Genomic DNA, 22,444 nt, shown 5'->3' on the forward strand with positions numbered 1-22,444 from the left:
ACTCACGTTACTGACTCTCTGTAATGAATTTCATCTTGGATGTCTTCTAATCAACTCAAACTCAATCTTTGAAAAACTGAATTAATAATATTCCCACACAAAAACAGAAGCTTCCTGCCTGACATTTTTATTTCTGTTGATAACATTACCATAAATCCCACCCCGCATGCCGAGGTGTAATCCTTGACAAGTCCCTCTTTTCCATGACAATGAACTTTATCCCAAAAACAACATTTCCACTGCATTTCAGCTCTGCCACAATAGGACCAGCTGACATCAGGTCAGTGATTCACTCGTTAACACAGGTGAGAGTGTTGATGAGGACAAGGCTGGAGATCACTCTGTCATGCTGATTTAGAATTCTGGCTTAGAATACTGATTTAGAATGCTGAGTTAGAATAACAGACTGGAAGCTTTAAAAGGAGGGTGGTGCTTGAAATCATTGTTCTTCCTCTGTTAACCATGGTTATCTGCAACGAAACTTGTGCAGTCATCATTGCTTTGGGCAAAAAGGGCTTCACAGGCAAGGATATTGTTGCTAGTAAGATTGCACCTAACTCAACCATTTATCGGAACATCAAGAACTTCAAGGAGAGAGGTTCAATAGTTGTGAAGAAGGCTTCAGGACGCTCAAGAATGTCCAGAAAGTGCCAAGACCGTCTCCTAAAGTTGATTCAGCTTTGTGAAAACCAATACTTGTGTCATTCTCAAAACTTTTGGCCATGACTGGATTCCTCTTCGAGCCTCTTAATCTCCCTAGGTTACTCTATTACCACCCTCTACACAGCTAACACAAGACAACAACCCTCTGACCAACTTAATTTTGTGACTAAACATACAGCCCACTAGTTACTTTTAACCTTTGCATTCTAGCTGGATAAATATGCAATATAATGTTGCACTTACCCTTGTGTATGAAACCAATGTCCATAGATTGTAAGCTTGTAAGCAGGGCCCTCTTACCTCTCTGTATGTATTACCCAGTGTTGTTTTATTATTGTTTGCTCTCAATTGTAAAGTGCTACGGAATCTGCTGGCACTATATAAATAAATGTTGATGATGATGATGTTAGGCAAGTAGCTTATTATCTAACTCCTTAATAGGTCAGTTTTTGAATGTAATCTGTATAGAGTTGATATTGAAACCTTTATTAGTTTTCCAAGAGAAGTAATGCAGATAAAAAAGAGCAGGGACCAAGGTCCTTATGGCACTCCAACTGATAGAAGAAGGGGAGAGGAGATCCAGAAAAACATAGGATATAAAGGATGAGAAACCAGATAAGACAGTGTCCTCAAGACCTAGTGACTGGGCAGCACGGCTAAGTGGTTAGAACTACTGCCTTACAGGAATTGGGTCATGAGTTCAATACCCAACTATGGCCCTATCTGTGAGTAGTTTGTATGCTCTTCCCGTGTTTGCATGGGTTTCCTCCGGGTGCTCGGGTTTCCTCCCACACTCCAAAAACATACTGGTAGGTTAATTGGCTGCTAACAAATTGACCCTAGTCTGTGTCTGTGTGTGTGTGTGTGTGTGTGTCTGTTTGTGTGTGTTAAGCAATTTAGATTGTAAGCCCCAATGGGGCAGGGACTGATTTGAGTGAGTTCTCTATACAGCGCTGCGGAATTAGTGGCACTATATAAATAAATGATGATTATGATGATGACTGCAGAATTTATATGAGAAAAGAATGGTTACCAGTGTCACATGCAACAGAATAGTCAAGAAGAAAAGAAGAATTAGACTCTAATAATGGCTTTTAAATTTAGTAGTGATCAAATCAGTGAGGGTCCAAAAGGTTGCGGGAGGAAAGGACGAAGGTTGTAGTTTTGCTTTTGCTAATTCTACCTGTTAACACACCACAACATTTCACCTGTGTCAAAAGCTCTTTCTAGGGGCTCTGAGAACTCCAGAGTTTACCTCTTGTCCCCCCACACCCCCCACGCCCCCCACGCCCATGTCTGTCCCCAGATCCATTGTGTCTAAGAATTAAACCATCCAGACGCACAAATGGCTGTGTTTCTTGTTTGATAGTTCAGTTCTTGAACACAACAATCAGTGCTCAGATCTCCTGTTTTCATGACACCTGTGAATAACCTACATAGCTCTTTTCAAATAGTATTTTTTATTCCAATTTGTGCCTGCAGTTTAAATATGTATATGCATTTGTAAGACAAACAATTGAAGTGTACTTGCCATTTATACACAATGGAGGCAGGAATTTTGTCTCATGTGCTTTAAAATTAAATTGACTAGTCAGTCCTACAAAAAACAAGTGAGTTATTCAAACATCAATAAGGACTGTCTGAAGTATTATGTTTTGTTTTGCTTTTAAATAAGGAAGTGTTGCAATATTTTTTTTGTAGAATAAGAGATGGTTTAGGGAAGTGCAAAAGGGACATTTACCCTGGGCCCCAGTTTAAGAGAAACCCAAGTGACTAAGATTACTCCCATGTTTTCAATATAACATCTATATTAGTATTGATGTTGAAATGTTAAGTGGATTGGCAGGCCCCCACCTTGTTTTCTGCCCTAGTCTCCTAAATGTATAGCTTTGTTGCAGGGGCATAACTACCGCTTTAGCAGCCCATGCCCATGCATGGGCATTGGGAGGGAAATGCCAGTACGGAAGGGATGAAATATTTAGTAAAATGTATGCAACTGAAGCTGTAATCATTTCTTGAAGAAACCTGTAGTTTACAATGCTATGCACTGAACAATAAAACTATATTTGGCACAACCCATTAAGACCTTTTATTGGCAAAACATTGTCTGATGAAAGACAAGATGGACATTTGAGTTTGTTTAGCGCTGTAGGTATTTCTAAAACCTATACATGGTATTAATCCAATTTATACAGTGTACGATTCTTCACTGCTAAAGGAAACTCTTGGAATATAATCAACCAGTACTACTATTACATATTCTCACTGATGTGAACTTGGAGGTCCCTAAAGGGTTCTCATGTGTGAAGCTTCTGCACGTTGATTCTGTTAAAATCTGCATTCTTCTGTTTGGACAGAGACCTGGACGATGATGTCAAAGTCAATGTCTTTCCTCAGCCAGTTGGTGGAGAATTGGTCTTTGGTTGACAACATGGTCTTAATATCTCCTCAGGGTGGTGGAAGAAATGACTTTCCCACCAACTTCCTCCTTTATGATCGCTTGCACTTTTGTGGTAGTGGTGGTTGTTGTGCTGGATCCTGAAGAAGAAATTTAATTATTAATCAGTTGGCTGAATATTGGTAAACTTTTTCCTGTAGACTTTTAGGTGCTGGAATGTCAATATATCTCTACGGAATGCATATGTTATGCAATAAATAAGGAACTCCTTGCTTCTTAATGTTATAATGGTACTGTAGAAAACAACTATCTTAATTGCAGTAAGGGCAAAAACTAAATGTCTGTATATCCAGAGCATGTGCTATAATAATGCATTATTATATAACTTTGCTATAACACTGTATGCTGCTTTATATGCACCACTAGACACTGAAGATTAGTGAAAGATGCAATGAAGCTCTGCCCATAACAATACAATACAGGAATCCACAGCCCTATTAGCTTTCACTCTCTGCTATTATTTTGAATGACTATACTAAAAGTCATTGCTATGTTCATGCCCCTTTCATCTGATGGAATAGTGCTTTCCACCACTGTAGCCAATGGGGCTGCTATATGTGGAAACTGTGACATACAGCTCAGACTCGGTTCATTTGAAAAGATAGCAAGTGACAATTGTGCAAAATGGAATAAAATTTTAGTTGCATGAATTAAGAGGGAATTTACTCCCTTTGGAGTAATAATATATATTCCAGTTTATACTCCTAGTTTAAAGCTAGGAGATGTCACCACAACTAGCCGCAATTATATATATGGCCATATCAATTGAGTCAAAGTCCAGTTTGCATTAACTAAATCTTACACACCATCCATAGGAGTACGCTAATTTTACTGATCCTTATGGAGTGTGATTGTTTGTTACGGTTTATTGAAAATTTGTACTTTTGCACCATACTAAGAACTGCGTCCCCTTCGCCCTTACTTCAATCATCTTCATCATTTTACTACAGTTTTATACATATTTGCTGTTTAGGATCTTTACCTGATTTGAATTCTCCTCCACTGGCAATTCTGAAAGAACATGAAAACACATGCTATGATTATGCTTCAAAGTCTTCACTAGAACGTTTTAAGTAAAGGAATATTATAGCTACAATACAAGTAATCTAAGGGTATCATCTACAAATATATAAAGCATTACCAGATTTCTTATTGGCACACGTTGAAAATTTTAAACAATTTTCGAAACTGCCCACATCCCATTGCCCTCTTTACCATATTACTACTGCTTTTCATAGCATCCTGAGGCAACATATGCCACCCTCTCTGTCACCGAATTCTCCCCCGCCTTAAAAATGTATTTCTAATTGCTCTCCAAAGCAGTGATTGGTACTTTATGTGGATGATGGTAGGTTGCAAACTCTTTAAGCAGTTTCTTTGTTAACAGTATTAATAATATGGAGCATTTGATTAAGAAAACACACTTGCTTGAGCCAAATCAATGTGTGATATTATTGGTTCTTACTTTCCACCATCTCCTTCTAGAAGTTGATGGTAAGTGGCAATCTCCTGCTCCAGCCGGCTCTTGATGTCCAGTAGAGTTTGGTACTCCTGGCTCTGGCGTTCAAGGTCAGAGCGGAGGTCAGAAAGCTGTCCCTCAATGCCACTGATAATCATCTGTATCTGGTAGAGCTGTGCAGAATACCGTCCTTCTACTTCTGCTCCTGCAGCTTCCAGGCTGGCTCTCTAAGTGAGGAAAATACATTTAGGGTCAAGGTTTTGAAGAATTTTTAATTGTGCAAATGAAAATGAAAACCTTTTGGATACTTACAGTACCGAGCAGTGCCTGAAGTTCACCTTCTAGACCTTGCAAACTGCGCCGCAGGTCTGTACTTTCACTTTTGCTGGTTTGCACATGCTGTGTATTGGTAGCAACCTCATTCTGCAACGTTTCAACCTGAGAAATGCGAAGACAATAGGAGTTTCATTCACGCTACGTATCGGCAATAAAACTAACATTATAACAGTGAATTTGAAATGTTCACCAGGTTCAACATTTTCTAAATACTGATTATATGGATGACAAATATATAGTCTTATAGTACATCAGATGTGTATTTCATTTGCCATGCTGAGCACTGCACTTACAGCAGCTCCAAAACATATGAGACCTGTGTGTCATGGTGCAACGAGTTACCTGGCTCAGGAACCAAGCTTCAGCCTCCTTTCTGTTTTTCTCTGCAATGTACTCATACTGTTCTCTGAGGTCATTGAGGGTCTTGAGCATGTCCACTCCAGGAGCAGCATCCAATTCCACATTGACTGTGCCGGCAGCTTGCAGTTTTTTCTCACCAACCTCCTATAAGAAGGCAGAAATTAGGAATTCAGTCATATGTGTTAACATACCAATGTTTATACTCTACAGTGTATTAAATGGCAGCTAAATAAGGTTGGACATGTGTAAATTATTGCTATTTATTATATGGGCAAAAAATTCTCATTGAGACAGCATAATGCTTGATTGAAAAATAGGGATATATTAAGCAAACCTTCTAAAAAGGAAAAGTGGAAATGTTGTCAATAGCAACCAATCAGATTATAGCTAGCAGTTATCTAGTACATTCTAGAAAATGACAGCTTGAATCTGATTTGTTGCTATGGGCTACACCTCCACTTTTCCTTTTTAGAACGTTAACCAATCAGATTCAAGTAGAATTTACTAAATAAATGATAGCTGGAATCTGATTGGTTGCTATAGGCAACAATCTCCACTTTTTCAAACCCGCAGTTTAGTAACTGTCACATTTATACAATCAGAAATTGGAATTATTAAAAAGTGAAATCTGGCATTAAGTCACTGTATCTTTTCTCACTCACCTCCTCATGATTCTTCTTCAGGTAAATAAGTTCTTCTTTGAGGCCTTCAATCTGGAGTTCCAGATCAGATCTAGTCATTGTCAGCTCGTCCAAGACACGTCTAAGACCAACAATATCATTCTCAACGCTCTGGCGCAGGGAAAGTTCATTCTCATACCTGATTGGAAAGGAAACGGAGATGGAAAATAGATTCAACTACCTTCTAAACATACAACAAATGCTGCTGATTAATTAATGCTTATACTGTAATATGCAATACTAAATATGATATCACAATTTAACAAACCATGATGATTAAATAGGGAGCAGTTTGGGGTTTTCCTAACTCAAGTATACATATGTTAAATAATTTTTGACCCATGGTCAGTAGTTAAAAGTCAATAGAGATTTTCTGTAATAATATTAGAGGTTTAATAATGAACCTGTCAGTTAATAGCATAATGTTAAATACATTGTACAGACTTTACAGACTTACTTAAGCCTGAAGTCATCAGCTGCCAGCCTGGCATTATCAATCTCCAGAATCAGTTTAGAGTTGTTGATTGTTGCTGCAAAGATCTAGAAAATAAGCATTAAAGAACATTAGAAAATACACAGACCAAGGAGTTAGCACCGGTTAAGCAGGAATTTAAAATATATGTATTGTGCTTTATTGTTTGCTTATTGTTTTATTTGACTATAACAAACATAATTATGTTTTAGTAGCCTAGAACAATAGTTCTAGTGTGACTAATTGGGAATCAGAGTTTTAAGATATGGCTGGTTATCCGGAATACCATATACATATTAAGCATCAGCCTTTTATTTTGCTTTAAGTCTCAACATACCATGCAGTAGCTACTAGACCACTTAAATGCCTTCAAGTGACATCTTGTACATTTACTAACAATAGCTATAATTGTAGCCTACAGAAAATAGCTGACACATACTGCATCAGAAAAAGACAAGATATATATCACATCACAAGTATAAAGCAATTCTGTGTTCTGTATTGCCCTTTTCTCCTTTAAAAAATCAAAAGCAGCTGTTGTTTGTTAATACATGAAATACATGGTATTATATCAATCACATAGGTCTTTGGTCTGTATATGGGAATGTTCTTAGAAATAATTTTCACATCAATGTAGCATTAAACCTTTGATAATGATTGCAGGTTTATATCCATACCTTGTCACGCAGCTCATCAATGGAGGTGTAGAAGCCACCAAAATTCTGCTCACTAACTGTAGAGGATCCTTGCTTTGCATACCATTCACGGATCTTAATCTCCAAATGATTATTTGCCTCTTCTAAGGACCGTACTTTGTCAAGGTAGTTAGCAAGACGGTCATTTAGGTTTTGCATGGCGAACTTCTCGTTACCAGAGAATAATCCATCTCCACCACCACCACCTCCACCAGAACTGAAGCTGGCATTGAAGGATGATCCTCCACCATAGCCTGCTCCTCCACCAAAACCTGCTCCTCCACCAAAACCTGCTCCTCCACCAAAACCTGCTCCTCCACCAAAGCCAGAGCTGAAGCCACGTGCTGAGCCAGCTGATGCACTAGAAATGGAGATACCGGAGCCTCCATATCCACCACCATGGATACTGGCTGCTCTGTAGATACCATCGGAAAGCCTAGAGGAGACACCACTACTCATCCTAGAAGAGCCTTGACTGAAGCTGTAGCTCATTGTGAGTGATGGTTAGCACAAATGATTAAAAACAGGTTCCTACACAACTCGCCCCAGGAGTCAGGAGTACAAGTAACTTTGGTACATGATCCTTCTTTTATACTGTCCATGGAGAGGTGTGACTTTCCAAGAGGGTTATGTTTCATGACACGCTCCATGCCTCTAAGAATAGGGATACGTCTTAAGTCAGTTTCTTATTGGTCACTTACTAGTTTCAAACATAGTTATTTCAAGTCTTACTTTTTTTGCCTTAGGTTAAACACATTTCGAGTCTCTTGTCTGATTTGCTTCAGAAACATCCCCAGAAGGAATGAGCTGAATACTATAAGCATTCTATAGAATTTAAGTAATTTGAACTGACTTTTTTCTTGTTTCATTATCCAACAGAAAGAAGTAAACATTTTAGAGCAGTATAGCTAGATCAATACATTAGCATAGGTTGCAAAAGTGTCTAAGCTATTTGTTTTCAATAGCTTAAAATGTATTCAAGGTTATATAATAAAGCACTAAAGAATTGTAGAAAAAAGTGAATACAGCTATCATGTCTAAACTGTGGAAAGGTTGGAGGCCATTTATGACAGGGAAATGCAACAGAATGTGAGTGTTTGCATTTGATCTCTTGTGTCTTTTTTCGCCCTTGTTCCTAATTTTGCCTGTTTTGCTTATTGTGCTCGCTTACAGCATTCATGAATATGAGCAATCTTTTGGCTGCACTGAGCTTGAATTGTGACCTTGTCTGTGCCCTTGTTGAGTCCACTGCTCACTGTTCCCATTGACGACCCTTTGTTAAAGTACTTTTCCTAAATTACTTTTGTTTACCTAAATTTGAATCTCATATTGTGATTAAATTTGAGAATCATGGTGCTGAAGAAATAAAGAAGCTGTGTATCAGTTATAATCATTTAATTACACTGCACATCCATTATGTACAGTGTCTTCCAGGGATGCATTGTCAATTTGTACTCACACAAGAATGTACAAAGTGTAAAAGAAAGCACAATTGCATCACTAATACACAAAGCAGCTTTTACACTGTGGTAGACGTTATGTCCACCATTTTATTTAAATATAGTTAGGGTCGATTGCAGGGTGCAACATTTGAATGAGTTTATGTCTATGCACAATTGCCAAAATTTAAGGATCAGCATATTGGACACAGTCATGACTAGCTACACATCAATATGCCTGGTCATTGCAGTTTGGAAGGTGTATACAAATAAAAAAGGTCATCACTAATCATACCCTACTATCCTATTTGCTCCACCCACTCATCAATTTAAAGTTTTCTATTTTTTAGATGAAGCAAAGTTTTTTTTGCAGAACATTGTAATCCATAACTATCCTATGTGCAATGGATGCATCATCTGGAGCCAGACTAGACCCCATATACTCCACAGCATTACTATGCAAGTGGGGAGACCAGATGTAGGTGGTTCATTTGAAAGAACTTTACTCCCTCTGTATCATGATGTTTCCCTCAACCAGTATAAAGGGCTCTGCTCCTGTCATCAACAAAGTAGTACCTCACTGTGTGCAAAAGCGCCAGATAGAGCATATATAATTCTGTTCATTACTTAAGAGGATGGAAAGTATAGGGTAAGCTGTTGCACACATAGGGCCCGATGCTGAGGAGAAGCAAAGCAAAGAAAAAGGAGCAAACTTGCACCTTTGCAAAACCATGCTATATTGGAGGGAGGTAAATTTAAAATGTGGGGACAGATTTAGAGTTGGGGTAGGGTATGTCGTAGATCAACTTTAAATTTCAGTGTAAAATAAAGCAATCAAGTATTTGTGTACTACATGAAAAAGCATCCAGTATTTTCTTTTTGTACAAAAAAAAAAAATTTGCACCCTTGCATTGTAACATGGTTTATCCAGGAACAAACTTACTATTTTTTTTGCTTTGCTTCTAACTCAGTATCAGGCCCATTGTAGTCATGCCTGATCCCTTTGGAGTTTTGGAAAATGACATACAGTATATGGACAAAAGTATTTTGCCACACCTGTTAATTATTGAATTGAGATGTTTCAATCAGAACTGTTGCCAGAGAAATATAATAATACCTAACCATGCATTCTCCATTTTCAAACATTTGTGATACAAAATGGATTGTTCTTAAGAGCTCAGTGACTTCAAGCATGGTACTGTGATAGGATGCCACCTTTGCAATAAGATGGCTCATGAAATTTTATCCCTGCTGGATATTCCACTTTCAACTGTAAGTGATATTATTAGAAAGTGGAAGTGTTTAGGAACAGCAGCAACTCAGCCATGAAGCGGAAGCCCATGTAAAATAACAGAGCGGGGTCTACGACTGTTCAGGCGCATGGTGCTTAAAAGTTGCCAACACTCTGCTGATTCCATAGCTGAAGAGTTCCGAACATCCACTGGTATTAATGTAAGCCCAAAACGGTACATTGAAATGTTTGTTAATGGGAAGGCCAAGAAAGCTGCAGCTGCGGCTCTGGCGAAGGCAGTTGGCGGTGAGGCTAGAATAAATACGCCCTGTTCACAACTGGTTGAACGGGGCGTATTTATTCATGGTCTGTTACCTGAAGTCTCAGCCCAGGGAGCACATGGAGGTGCTTAAATAAGTTCAAATGATTCATGATGTGTTCATGTCATCTCGTTCCGGTACCTGGCTAGAGTACGATGAGGAGTTTAGAGTCAAGTATGATGGACAAAAAGGACGTTGAGACCTGGCTCAAAGTTACTCAGGAGGGTCGGGGTGTTCCCTCTTTTGTGGCCAACCATTTTCCCCCAGGATGGGGGGGTCTGACACGCCTTCAAAGAGTGGAAGGCACTGTTCTGCCTTCAATATGAGGCAATGTGTATGCGGCACAGGGTGCAGGTTCACCCATACCTGCTTGCTTGTTCACCCAGCAAGGACTTGTGACAAAACCGATAAGGGGATGGAGACTGTGGCCCCATCCCCGTGGGCTCTCTTTTTAGCCTTGCCTGTTGGTTGGCCAGATATCCAAAGTAGCTGTACGCTGAAATTTTGTGAGCCAGCTTCCTGATGGGGTTTCATTTGCCAGTTGAAGTGTCCATTCAGACCTCCATCATTAAGAATTTAAAATCTGCATATGCATTTCCGTTTTTTTTTAGCTGAGATGGTGGGCAAGGAGGTAGCTGTAGGGCGCATGTGTGACCCCTTTTCCAATGCCGCAGATGAAGGGCGTGGTAATTTCCCTCATCGGGGTGGTGTCTAAGAAGGGGCCTGGGAAGCTCCCTCTCATTCAGCATTTATCCTTCCCTCTGGGGCATCGGTTAATGACGCCATACCTTCACAGTTCTGCTGTGTGCCTATCAATCCTTTGACTCAGCCCAAGACTTGGTCTGCAGCTTTGTAGTTTGGGCTTTATTGGCAAAGGTGGATATTGAGTCTGCCATTCAGCTTCTTCCTTTGCATCCTGACTTCTTTCCCTTCAGGGCTTTTAAACTGGAGGAAGGGTTCTATGTGGACAAGTGTCTCCCATGAGCTGCGTCGTATCATGCTCCTATTTTGAGTGTTTTAGTAGGTTTCTGCATTGGTTTGTAAAACCAGGAATTGGGCACCATGGGGTCATCCACTACCTGGATGACATTTGGTCTTGAGCCCAGATCAGTCTGCGACCTGCGGGGACATGTTTTTCTCCTGGTTGCCCTGTTTTATTTCTTGGGGGTGCCTGTCAAAAATGAAGACAGACCGTTCTATGACCCTACTGTCTTACTTGGTGATTGAGATAAATACGCAGCTGGGGTTATGTCGGTTGTATGTAGATAAGGTTGCAAAATGGCAGGCGATGGTCTCCGAAGCTAGGGAGTCCCTGAAGATGCAGTTGAAAGAGGCCCAGTCCACCCTAGGTCTGTTTAATTTTTCTTGTCGGGTGATACCGATGGGTAGGATATTTACTGATGGGTAGGATATTTTTCCTTAAGTTGGAGAGGGCGACCACTGGTTTTCGGCCGTACTCACTGTATCATTTTGATGTCATCCAAGATTCGGGGAAATTTGTAGGAGTGTCTGGCCCGACCCCCTGATTTCCAGTTGAGAGTTACAGCTGTTAGGTTTGTACAGTCCCTTTGGGCTAATTTGTGGTGCGTTACAACTAGGCCAGAAGAGTTCGGGTTCCAGAATGCCTGTTGATTATTGTCCCAGTTTAAGGATACACTGTAATGGTACATTTAAGTAAAATGGCAGATAATACGGATGTCCCGAGGATGGGTGATGGGACATCCTGATTAGTATTGATCAGTAGCCAAGGCTGAGTACAGTGTTCTCCTTCCACATATCAGTGCAAGGTTAATATACTTAAGAATTAATTTCCAACAAGTCGGTGTGGTGTCTCTTAGTACATAGCATAAGTGTTAAGGTTAAGTTAGAGGCTTGTGGTTATGTTATCAACCACTAAGCATGTTAATGCTTTACAAATCCTACAGTTCTAAGTTCACCTAGGGCTAGATTTACTAAACTGCGGGTTTGAAAAAGTGGAGATGTTGCTTATAGCAACCAATCAGATTCTAGATATAATTTATTTAGTACATTCTATAAAATGACAGCTAGAGCGTGATTGGTTGCTATAGGCAGCATCTCCACTTTTTCAAACCCACAGTTTAGTAAATATACCCCCTAGACTCTATGGTCAATGTTTATATGAACCCAAAGAAACGACAGAGTAAATCAGATGTGTTGAGCCTATGGCATCCTTTTAACTGTTTTCCTATATTTTTTCTATACCTTCCTCAATATGGACATGCAAGCAATATTTTATTTGCCATAGTACGTTTGGGAGTTTTTTTTGGGGGGGGAGGGGTGAATGGTAAAGTCTAATGTATTACCTCAAATACAATACACAAGAAAACCATATTAAAAATTAATTTAGTTTCTCTTTCTGTTCTCTTTTTTTTATAACATTTATTTATACAGTAACAGCATATTCCATAGCTGCTTACTTTGAGAAAATACACAGTAATAAAAGAGACATCAACAAACAGACAAAGAGACAAGCGAGCTCTGCTCAAAAGTTTATTTTGGTACACGAGTGTAAGTGTCACAGATTGCATGTTGGTCCAGACAGATTGCAATGGAAAAAGGTGCTTAGTGGGGATATGTTATCCAGGCACACAACAATGTTGGTTTAGGGGGTCACAGAATTGTTTGAACCAAGAAAGAGAGTAAATGCAATAAATTTCAGTTAACAATGTAGAGGGGTGGTAATTGGATAGAATAGTGTGAATGAAGAGATACATGTTGATGCAGTTTTGTCAGTGGCATTGCATGTTCATAGAACTAATTTATACTGGACTAAAGTACAGGCAATCAACGAGAGATTGGCTGAGTGGAAACCGAATAGAACAACGCTTTCCAATGAAAATTAGTCTAGATGATACTTTTTTTTTGTTGCTCAGCTCCCCTGTAAATTGAAAAAGTGTCACATGAAGCTGTTAAAAAATAATGTTTTGTATTTTATTGTAAAACCTTTAATACAATTTACATTTAAATAATAGTGGTGTGCAGCACAGATTTTATTTCCGGACTGTTGGCCCCAGGCTGCTTACAGCATATTGACAGCTGAATATTTCTTGATGGATAATGTCCACGAGTCTTTCTTTTAATGAAATGTAGTGGTTTATATAAGTACATGTTTGTGCACATTGTGCTTTATGGTATACTTATGCCTGCATCGTGTAAGAGAAGTACGCCCCAAGGGGTTGGGGTTTCCAGTTAGCCACTGCCACTGTGGGAATTTTTGGGTTTGTCTTTCTATGGATGAGCATAATAAACATTTATAACAGGTTAAACCTAATGGACGTAGGTCTTTTTTTAACTATGTAACTGTAATGTTAGTTTGACATAATTTACAATACTTGTGAAAAATGACCACAAAGTGCACAATTTTTCATCCCATAGTGTTCCTAGATTTGCGCAAATTGGCGCAAATTTTCTTGGGTTTGCAGGGCAAGATGGTGGCAGTTGCACAGGTTGAGTTCGGCACAGTGAGGGAGTTCCTTCCAAAGTATGAAGTAGGCACACAGGGTGGAGTAGATGGAAATGGGATAAATTGACATAGAGGGTACATATTAATAGCCGTTGTGTAAAGTGGCGCATGGCCATTTTTATTCCTCAAAAAGAGTTGAATTTTGTTCCAGCACAGAAGTGGTGGTCTTTGGGTCTTGTCCTATACTTTTGTGAGATCCATTTTGTTCCTCCATATTGCTTCATACAAACACATACACACACAAAACAGTCTCACTGTCTGTCCACTCTCATAGCCTCTTAATTTAGGCAACACCTGAGGCCATTATTATAGGAGAAAAATATTTCATTTAACAAAAGGGGTAATGCTAATGTGTTAGGAGGTTGGGCTTTGATGTGACATTTACAGTTTTGTATAGTGCACCTCTGTTTCCAGCTCTCTGTAGGTTACAGAGGCATCTCCCAAGGCATGTGTTTTGAAGTGCAAACCATCCAGATGCACTGATGGAAAACCAAGGTGTTGCAAATGATTGTAGGGGCACTATAGAGAAAAAATATAAACATTAGTTCCATGATTCAATGCAGTGGTCTTGGTGACTGATAACCAGTACAGAGCTGAAAAGGTTAAAACGCATTCCAGGTTTGGCCTTGCACTGTAAAAAATGCAAGTTTCTCCCCTGCAGTCATTAAATATCTTATTTCAGCTTTGCTACAAGTTCTCTCATTCCCAAAGGCTCGTGGGGATTATCTATCAAGAAATATTCAGCTGTCAATATACTGTAAGCAGCCTGGGGCCAGCAGTCCGGAACTAAAACCTGTGCTGCGTGCCACTATTTGCCATTGCAGCGTGATGGGCCGCAGGGAAGTTTAGGGTCGGAGAGAAGGACGATCTGCAGCAATTATGAAACATAACCTGACACAAATATTTCTATAATTATTGCTCAGAGTGGTTTTCCTGTATATTCATGTAAGAGTACAATATGCATTGCAATGAAGCTATAAAAATGTTCTTCTATAGTGTTACATTAATGGCTGGTTTAGGATTTTACCAGTCTTTTCTGGTTGTTTTTTATTATCCAAAATACCATAATCCATTAATTTTACTTTGTGAAATCAGAGACAACCACAGTTTCTGACAGGGGGAATTCCAACTTTACCATCTTTACATGTAAAAATAAGCTCTATGTACTAAGGTAGCACATTCACAGTGATCCACTAATAGACCTTGCGACACAATATGTAGGAAGCAAAATGGTAATGATTAATCTCATTATCATAAATGTATTCCCCTGACAAACATCTGCGCAAAGAGACCAGTAGGAGAAAAATACCATTATCTCCACTGTGAAGATACGTGTTTCCCAAATCACTCTGACATGTTATTAGGGGGAAAATAGAAGGATGATTTATTTTGCAGGCCAGGATTAAATACAGCATGGCCCCATAATGATAGCAGTTCCAACAAATGAGGAAATCAGTTCAAATAAATCCAGTGAGATATGTTCCACAGCGCATCTCTTGCAGAGCATCACCTCTTGGCCAAAAGCTAGTCACAAACGTCCAGCTCCCAGGGTAGCCTCTTTTATCACCTCCTAATCCGCCTGTCCAGGGGAGTTGCAAAAGGTCTCCAGCCCCCCTCCCCTACCTCCCCAGGTGTCTTCCCTCAGGTGACCCTTGCTGGGTCAGGCTCCTGGCTGGCTGTAGAGCTCACTACTGGACAATAGGGAGGAAACAGAAATAACAATGATAGCTTAATTCACTTAACTCCTGAGTGCTCCCTGTGGAGGTGGAATTTAACCCCTGAGCCTATATAATTACATCACTAATACTTCCTGATAACAACATGGCTAAAAAGTGCAGTTCAGGTATGGATTAGATTAAGGGGTTGTAACACCACACACCATGCCCCTTGCTGTACATCCACCATATACATCCCATATTCTACATACAGTATATATAGCAAATATTTTTATACACAGTCTTGTATTGAAAATAACACTTTGTTGTAAAAAGGTAAATGCAAAATTTGTGATGAACTACAAATGCCAGTGCTGCTAAACTATTTTAACCATTTGGCAGATAGGTCCCAGGAATGTAACATGGTAAAAATTGATCAATGTATGATTGGCGTCTTTGGTATCTCTACCTGGATCAGTCTTGGATGGGTTTATACAGGAAACGGCTGTGTCCTTTACCATTGGGGGTTGATCCAAGAGATCCTCTGCCTGTCTGACCTTTGACACCAATTAATAATACACGTGTTATAGCATGTAAAAACAATATGGCGCATCTACTGAATTAACTGGGTAGGAGGGGGTAGGGATTATGGAGACTAAAAATGTAGAGAACCAACAATGAAAGACAAATATAATATAAAATAAGAACACAGTGCTATGCAATAGATAGATAGATAGATAGATAGATAGATAGATAGATAGATAGATAGATAGATAGATAAATAGATATAGAACAATAATGACACTGGTTTTGTGATCCCACCCTCCCTACGTTATCTGAACACTGATTAACTATGACTGTACATTAAGAAAACTTTGATACAAAGCCTTATGAATCTCTAAGTAGAAAGTATCAATAAAATGCAGAACTCTCAAGTGCATACATTTGCAAATATATGGTAAGCCATCCGCCTCTTGCAAGGTGCTTCAGCTAATAGTATGATCTTAACTGTAAACATACTTGCCGACTTTCTGACTCTGTCCCCCGGGGCAGGACAGGGCATGTGACAGGTGAAGATAGGGGACTATAAAATGCTGAAATTTGCAGCATTGAATAGCGGATACCTCATATTCAATGTCGTGAATATCGACAGTATTTAGGATCCGAGAGGTTTGCCTACCCTTTCGGGAGTCCAAGAGGACTCCCAGAAATTCAGGAGCCTCCCGGAAATTCCGGGAGAGTAGGCAAGTATGACTACAAACAGGATGTAAATACTGATCCTGAATGGTAATCATAAGACCCAATAGATGTGTAAGCTGAAAGACTGCAGGAAGGTACAGCCCCATTACAATACCCAAGTAATAAATCACTAGCCCTGAAACGGATAAGCTTCAAAGACACTCAATGCCATTGCCTGCAGGAAGATATATTTAGATCAGCAATTTCCAGCAAGGAATAGAACAAGTTCAACATTGAGTGAGCTTGAATCAATGCATTGTAACAGCATACACATGACAGATGCTGATGAGCTGTAATGTAGGACAGCCTCTACACTGGAGCAGGATGCACAGCGACAACCAGGGCCGGACTGGGACTAAAAATCAGCCCTGGCATTTAAAATACAGAGGCCCACCTCAGTTCAAGCATGAAAGAAGCCTTGTGCCGCCGAAAAGGGCATGACTACATTGTTTTGTGGGTGTGGCCAACATGGGGCATTGATACATACATTATAATAAAACATTACATTTATCACAGCCCCCCTCAGTGAAACAAAGGCCCCCCTCAGTGAAACAAAGGGACCCCTCAGTGAGATACACACAGCCCCAGTCAGTGAGACACACAGCCCCAGTCAGTGACATACACAGCCCCCCTCAGTGACACACACAGCCCCAGTCAGTGACACACACAGCCCCCCTCATTAATACACAGCCCCCCTCAGTAATACACAGCCCCCCTCAGTAATACACACAGCCTCCATCAGTAATACAAAGCCCCCCCTCAGTAATACACACAGCCCCCCTCAGTAATACACAGCCCCCATCAGTAATACACATCCGCCATCAGTAATACACACAGCCCCATCAGTAATACACAGCCCCCCCTCAGTAATACACACAGCCCCCCTCAGTAATACACAGCCCCCCTCAGTAATACACAGCCCCCATCAGTAATACACAGCCCCACTCAGTAATACACAGCCCCCCTCAGTAATACACACAGCCCCCATCAGTAATACACAGCCCCCATCAGTAATACACAGCCCCCCTCAGTAATACACACAGCCCCCATCAGTAATACACAGCCCCCCTCAGTAATACACAGCCCCCCTCAGTAATACACACAGCCCCCATCAGTAATACACAGCCCCCCTCAGTAATACACAGCCCCCCTCAGTAATACACACAGCCCCCATCAGTAATACACAGCCCCCATCAGTAATACACACAGCCCCCCCTCAGTAATACACACAGCCCCCATCAGTAATACACAGCCCCCATCAGTAATACACAGCCCCCATCAGTAATACACAGCCACCATCAGTAATACACAGCCCCCATCAGTAATACACAGCCCCCTCAGTAATACACAGAACCCCCCTCAGTAATACACAGCCCCCCATCAGTAATACACACAGCCCCCCATCAGTAATACACAGCCCCCCTCAGTAATACACAGTCCCCCTCAGTAATACACACAGCCCCCCTCAGTAATACACAGCCCCCCCTCAGTAATACACACAGCCCCATCAGTAATACACAGCCCCCCTCAGTAATACACAGCCCCCCTCAGTAATACACACTTACCTTGTTGCTCGGCAGAGGGAGCTCAATGTGATGTGCGGCTGTTGCCAGTGATCACATGGGACGTGCACCATGTGACAGGTGCCGTCCAATGTGATTAATATCACATGACCGCACATCTCATTGAACTCCCTCCGCCGAGCAGCGCGCAGTGAGCTGCGCTGCTCGGGCGGGCATGGTGCCCTCATCGGATCGGCCCAACTAGCCATCTTCTGGCATTTGCCAGAAGGGCCCAATGGCCAGTCCGGCCCTGGCGACAACCATGAACTGAAAAGAGTTCAGGCACTCGTATCTTCTTAATTCTAACTGTGGCCGAGTCCACCTCACTTCCCACCTGAAAAGATGACCGCTGCAGCATCGAATGAGTTAATACCTGATGTTGCTTTCCTAAATGGGTTAAACCTCAGCACTAAGGGATTAAAGATGTATTAAAGGGTATGTTTAGTAATTTAAATGTAAAGATTTAATGTATGGGAGCTTTGGTACCGACGCGCTGTCACGGAAAAGCAGGGATGGCAGCTAACCGGTATTAGCGCAACTGAGCAAGGAGACGTGGAGTCAAATGTATCCCCGGTATTCACCAGGGACCCCCTCAAGGGAGTTTGGAATTAGCTGCAGAGGGTACGCTGGTTGCAGTTCTCCAAGACAGTCACCGGTGTAGCGACAGTAGTAGATAGGCGTAGTCAAACAGTGATACAGAGTGATACAGAGGGGGAATCCAGAGAGTGGTCAGGTCAAGCCAAATAGTCGAACAAGCTGAGCAACAAGGTACTAAACCGTAACACAGGAGAATAGTAGGGAGCGAGCCGAGTCAGAACCCAGGAATACTGGATCAGAAGTAATAGGCGATGCTGGAGCTGGGAGTGAACCAATACTCTGGCATCCTAATGGCGCCAGAGGGTACTATATAAACAGTGAGGTGCACCCTGATTGGGTGAAGGAGATTCGGCGGTGAGACATGCTGACCGCCAACAGGTGAGCATTGCTAGGCAATGGGATGCAAGTCAGCAAGGAATGCGCACGCACAGCGTGCAAGAAAACAAGGGAGCGTCTGTCGGGGGAGCACAGACTTCCGTCTCCTGCAGCTAGTCTCAGTGCGGAGACGACGCCTGACAGGCGCGAAGCGTCAGAAATGGCTTGTTCCTGCGCTGGGTGCTGGTAGTATAACTGAATTTATTTTTATATTCATTTATTGATTTTTGATGCAATAGCAATTTGTTGGAGGAAGCTTGTTTTTGTGACTTTTCTCAACAAACTCCCCCATGCTAATTAGACCTTTTGATGTGTGAGTGTCCAAAACATCCTATAGCCTGAAAGCACAGGAGGGGGTAATTAGACTTTCTCTCTCTCTAAGACAGGATGCAGATAATATAGGAAATGTAACAGCAAGCTTTAGGGAATCACAGACTAATGTACACTTTTTAAAGTTTAAATTGTGTTAGCTCCAAGGTTAGAGGATATATTACATTCTAATGGTAATAATTGAATGCGATATATCAGATGTTGCAATGCCAGCTGGGACAGGGGCTGGGTTACCCCCTGCCAACATGAATGTCAAAATCTGTGTAAAAAGAGAACTGTTTGTACCATGTAAAGTGTCATTCCATCTGTAACTCCTGGAAAGATCGCTAGTATCACAAACTGGCGTGTAACTGTCCTTATTAGAACTGCTTGAGCTAATAAAACATCACTGCTTCAAAATCCTGCTTTGATGCCTACTTACAAGCTGTAATTCCTGTGACCTACAGATTTGACTAATCTAATTCTTTATCCAGCTGTTCTGAGGTTAAGGCCCAACATATAGTACCAACATTCCCCTACCCTGCAGCTCTGGCCAGTATGATAGGCCAGGGGGAACCATCCACAGCTACTCCGATCTAAAGGAAGAGGTCAGGTGTACCAGTCCAGATGCCCAGCAAGGGACTACTCTAGCAGTGAGAGATACCCAGAAGGAATCGGTTGTGGCTGCCAGTGAAGGAGTCTAGTGGTGGCAGCAGCACGCCCCCCCCTACTGCGAGGGGCACAATTGGAATACAGAAAGAGGGCAGTGACAATGCAAGCCCAGCCAGTCACCAGCAACACGGACAGGGTGGCATAGGAGCTCCATCACGTCATACCAATCATCCACAAGGTTCATCAGGTGTAGATAACCAGACAAAGCAGTAGTAGTATAGTGCTCAATAGCAGCCATTGAAACCAGACACCACCAGTGCAGGAATAGAGCACAGCAATAGTTCAGTGCCTGATAGCAGCAAGGAATGATGGATACACACAATGCAGGCTGCAGTGGTTAATACAAATAGTGTCAGGATATGGAGTACAGGTAACATGATTGCTGGATATTGGTCTGAGAGTCTCTAGGGCGTTTTCAATTAGGTGTCATATTGCGGTAACAAGTAGAGTGTGCATTACCAAAGGTAGTACGGTACCGTTATAACGCAGATTTTTGTTGACTGTTCATTGGGTTAACTGGAAAGATCTTTATGAAAATTGCACTGTTGTTTGAACAACTACCTCTCATGTCTATTTTACATTGGGCCTCATTCAGAATTAGAGCATTTGTGTGGCATTGTCATGCTGCCACCTCAGGACGGTCTCCTGTCTCAGCCCTCGGTGCCTCTGGTTGCCAGGCAGCCAGACGGGGAGCTTCCGGTCAGACCGCCAGCGATTCTGCGCATGCGTGTCCCATTGCTAGGCAATGGGACGCTATTTTAAACCTCTGGTGGCGGACGATGACAGTGTCACCGCCTCACTCCCTTTCATTGGCTGCCCATATTATATAAGGCAGTTCCTTCCTCCCATCTGTGCCAGAGTATTAGGTCTTCCTCCCTGCTCCACCATTCCTTTGATTTGGCTTTTCTGACTACCTCTGATATTCCTGTGCTCCTACGACCCGAATTGCTTGACTTCCCTTATGCATTGTTGCACCAGACTGTTACCGACCCGATTTGTCTGACCTCTCTTCTGGATTTCCCCTTTTACCTCGTTGTCAGCACATTAGCGACCCGGCTTACCAGACTACCCTCATCCTGTGCCTCGCTAAACGACTCTGAGAAAGACCACGACCTGCGTACCTCCTGCAGCGGAGCCCATACCTCCTTGCAGGGTTCTTGGTGAAAACCAGGGGCACGTTAGACTCTGCACCTTCCTCTTTAGTTGTGCCAAAGTTAGCAGGTATTCTACGTCTAAAGTGTGACAGGCATTCTGTGAGAATACCAGACTTATGTTTCACACTTGTGCCTACTCAGCATTACCTGGTGAGCCTGAGGCCACCTTATGTGCTACCTGGGACATACATGACTTCAGAATCACTTAGCAAAAAACAGCTGCAAATATACAAATGTACCTTTATTTTATGCCAAAGATAGATATCTGCATTTACAAAATCACACAAAAAAAGGTTGCAGTCATTAACTAGTAGGTTCACCACACAGAGAACCTATTAGACTACATTATCCTAAATGGTATATTTTCACTGTTCTTCTAGATAGCTGACCTGTCCACCAAGCCACATCCTTTACTCCTCTGCCTCAAGGCAGGGACAAAGCCGAAGGTCCTCCTGCTTTTGGCAGGTATTTAAAGTAACAAAGTCCATGGAGGCTTATCAGATCCAAGCCTTGTCCCTATCCTGGACCAATCCAGCAGCCATAATCCCTAGTCAGAAGTAAAAGGTAGAATGTTCCCTTTTAAACCCGCTCCGTTTCCCATGTGGTGTGGCTTCGGTGGGGCAGACTACAAATAGCAATTACCCACTGGATTGGGTACCTGCCTCATGGAGGGCAGTCACTGTGTCTCCTCTAAGTCCTCATATTGCAGCAGACACATTGTGGAGAGAAGCTATGGGAAGACTGGATAAAGCTGGAGCAGAACAATACTTTTAAAATGCATAAATTTCAATATCATACATACATCATACTTACAGTGCTGGGCGAGAGGGGATGCCATGTTAGCTTAACCTTTATTATAAATGTGCCCAGCACCCTGCTTTAGCGGCATGTTTATCAAAATGCATCAGTATTAAATCTGAGTGTATCTTAGACTTATAGCCCCTTAGTTGAGCACAGTATGACTGTGTATATATAAGTGTTGCAGTTCCCCTGGGGATGCAAACCACTGACACTTGGACGCAAGGCCAGATCCACTTCTTACAAGCATATCTTTTGCAGGTGTGATTCTGCCCCATTCTTCAATTCAAATAGTCTTCAAATCTTGAAGGTTCTGTTGGCTTCTTCTATGAACTCTGATCTTCAGTTCTTTCCATAGATTTTTAATTGGATTCAAGTCAGGTGATTGGCTGGGCCATTCTAGCAGCTTTATTTCCTTTCTCTGAATCCAACTGAGAGTGTCCTTGGCTGTGTGTTTGGGATCATTGTCTTGCTGAAATGTCCACC

General features: G+C 41.6%; 1 protein-coding gene across 1 annotated transcript; it reads right to left on the minus strand.

Moving 5' to 3' along the window:
• Positions 1–2,744: 2,744 nt before the first annotated feature.
• Positions 2,745–7,615, minus strand: LOC142094728 (keratin, type I cytoskeletal 19-like). The gene is made up of 8 exons (XM_075177156.1): positions 7,106–7,615; positions 6,414–6,496; positions 5,939–6,095; positions 5,259–5,420; positions 4,893–5,018; positions 4,587–4,807; positions 4,104–4,132; positions 2,745–3,201 (listed from the first exon to the last, which is right to left on the minus strand). Exons 1-8 carry the CDS (start codon positions 7,613–7,615, stop codon positions 3,101–3,103), a joined length of 1,389 nt encoding a protein of 462 aa, XP_075033257.1. The 3' UTR covers positions 2,745–3,100.
• Positions 7,616–22,444: the final 14,829 nt, after the last annotated feature.

This window comes from Mixophyes fleayi, chromosome 6, assembly GCF_038048845.1.
Source record: "Mixophyes fleayi isolate aMixFle1 chromosome 6, aMixFle1.hap1, whole genome shotgun sequence".
In the NCBI taxonomy this organism is placed as follows: Eukaryota; Metazoa; Chordata; class Amphibia; order Anura; family Limnodynastidae; genus Mixophyes; species Mixophyes fleayi.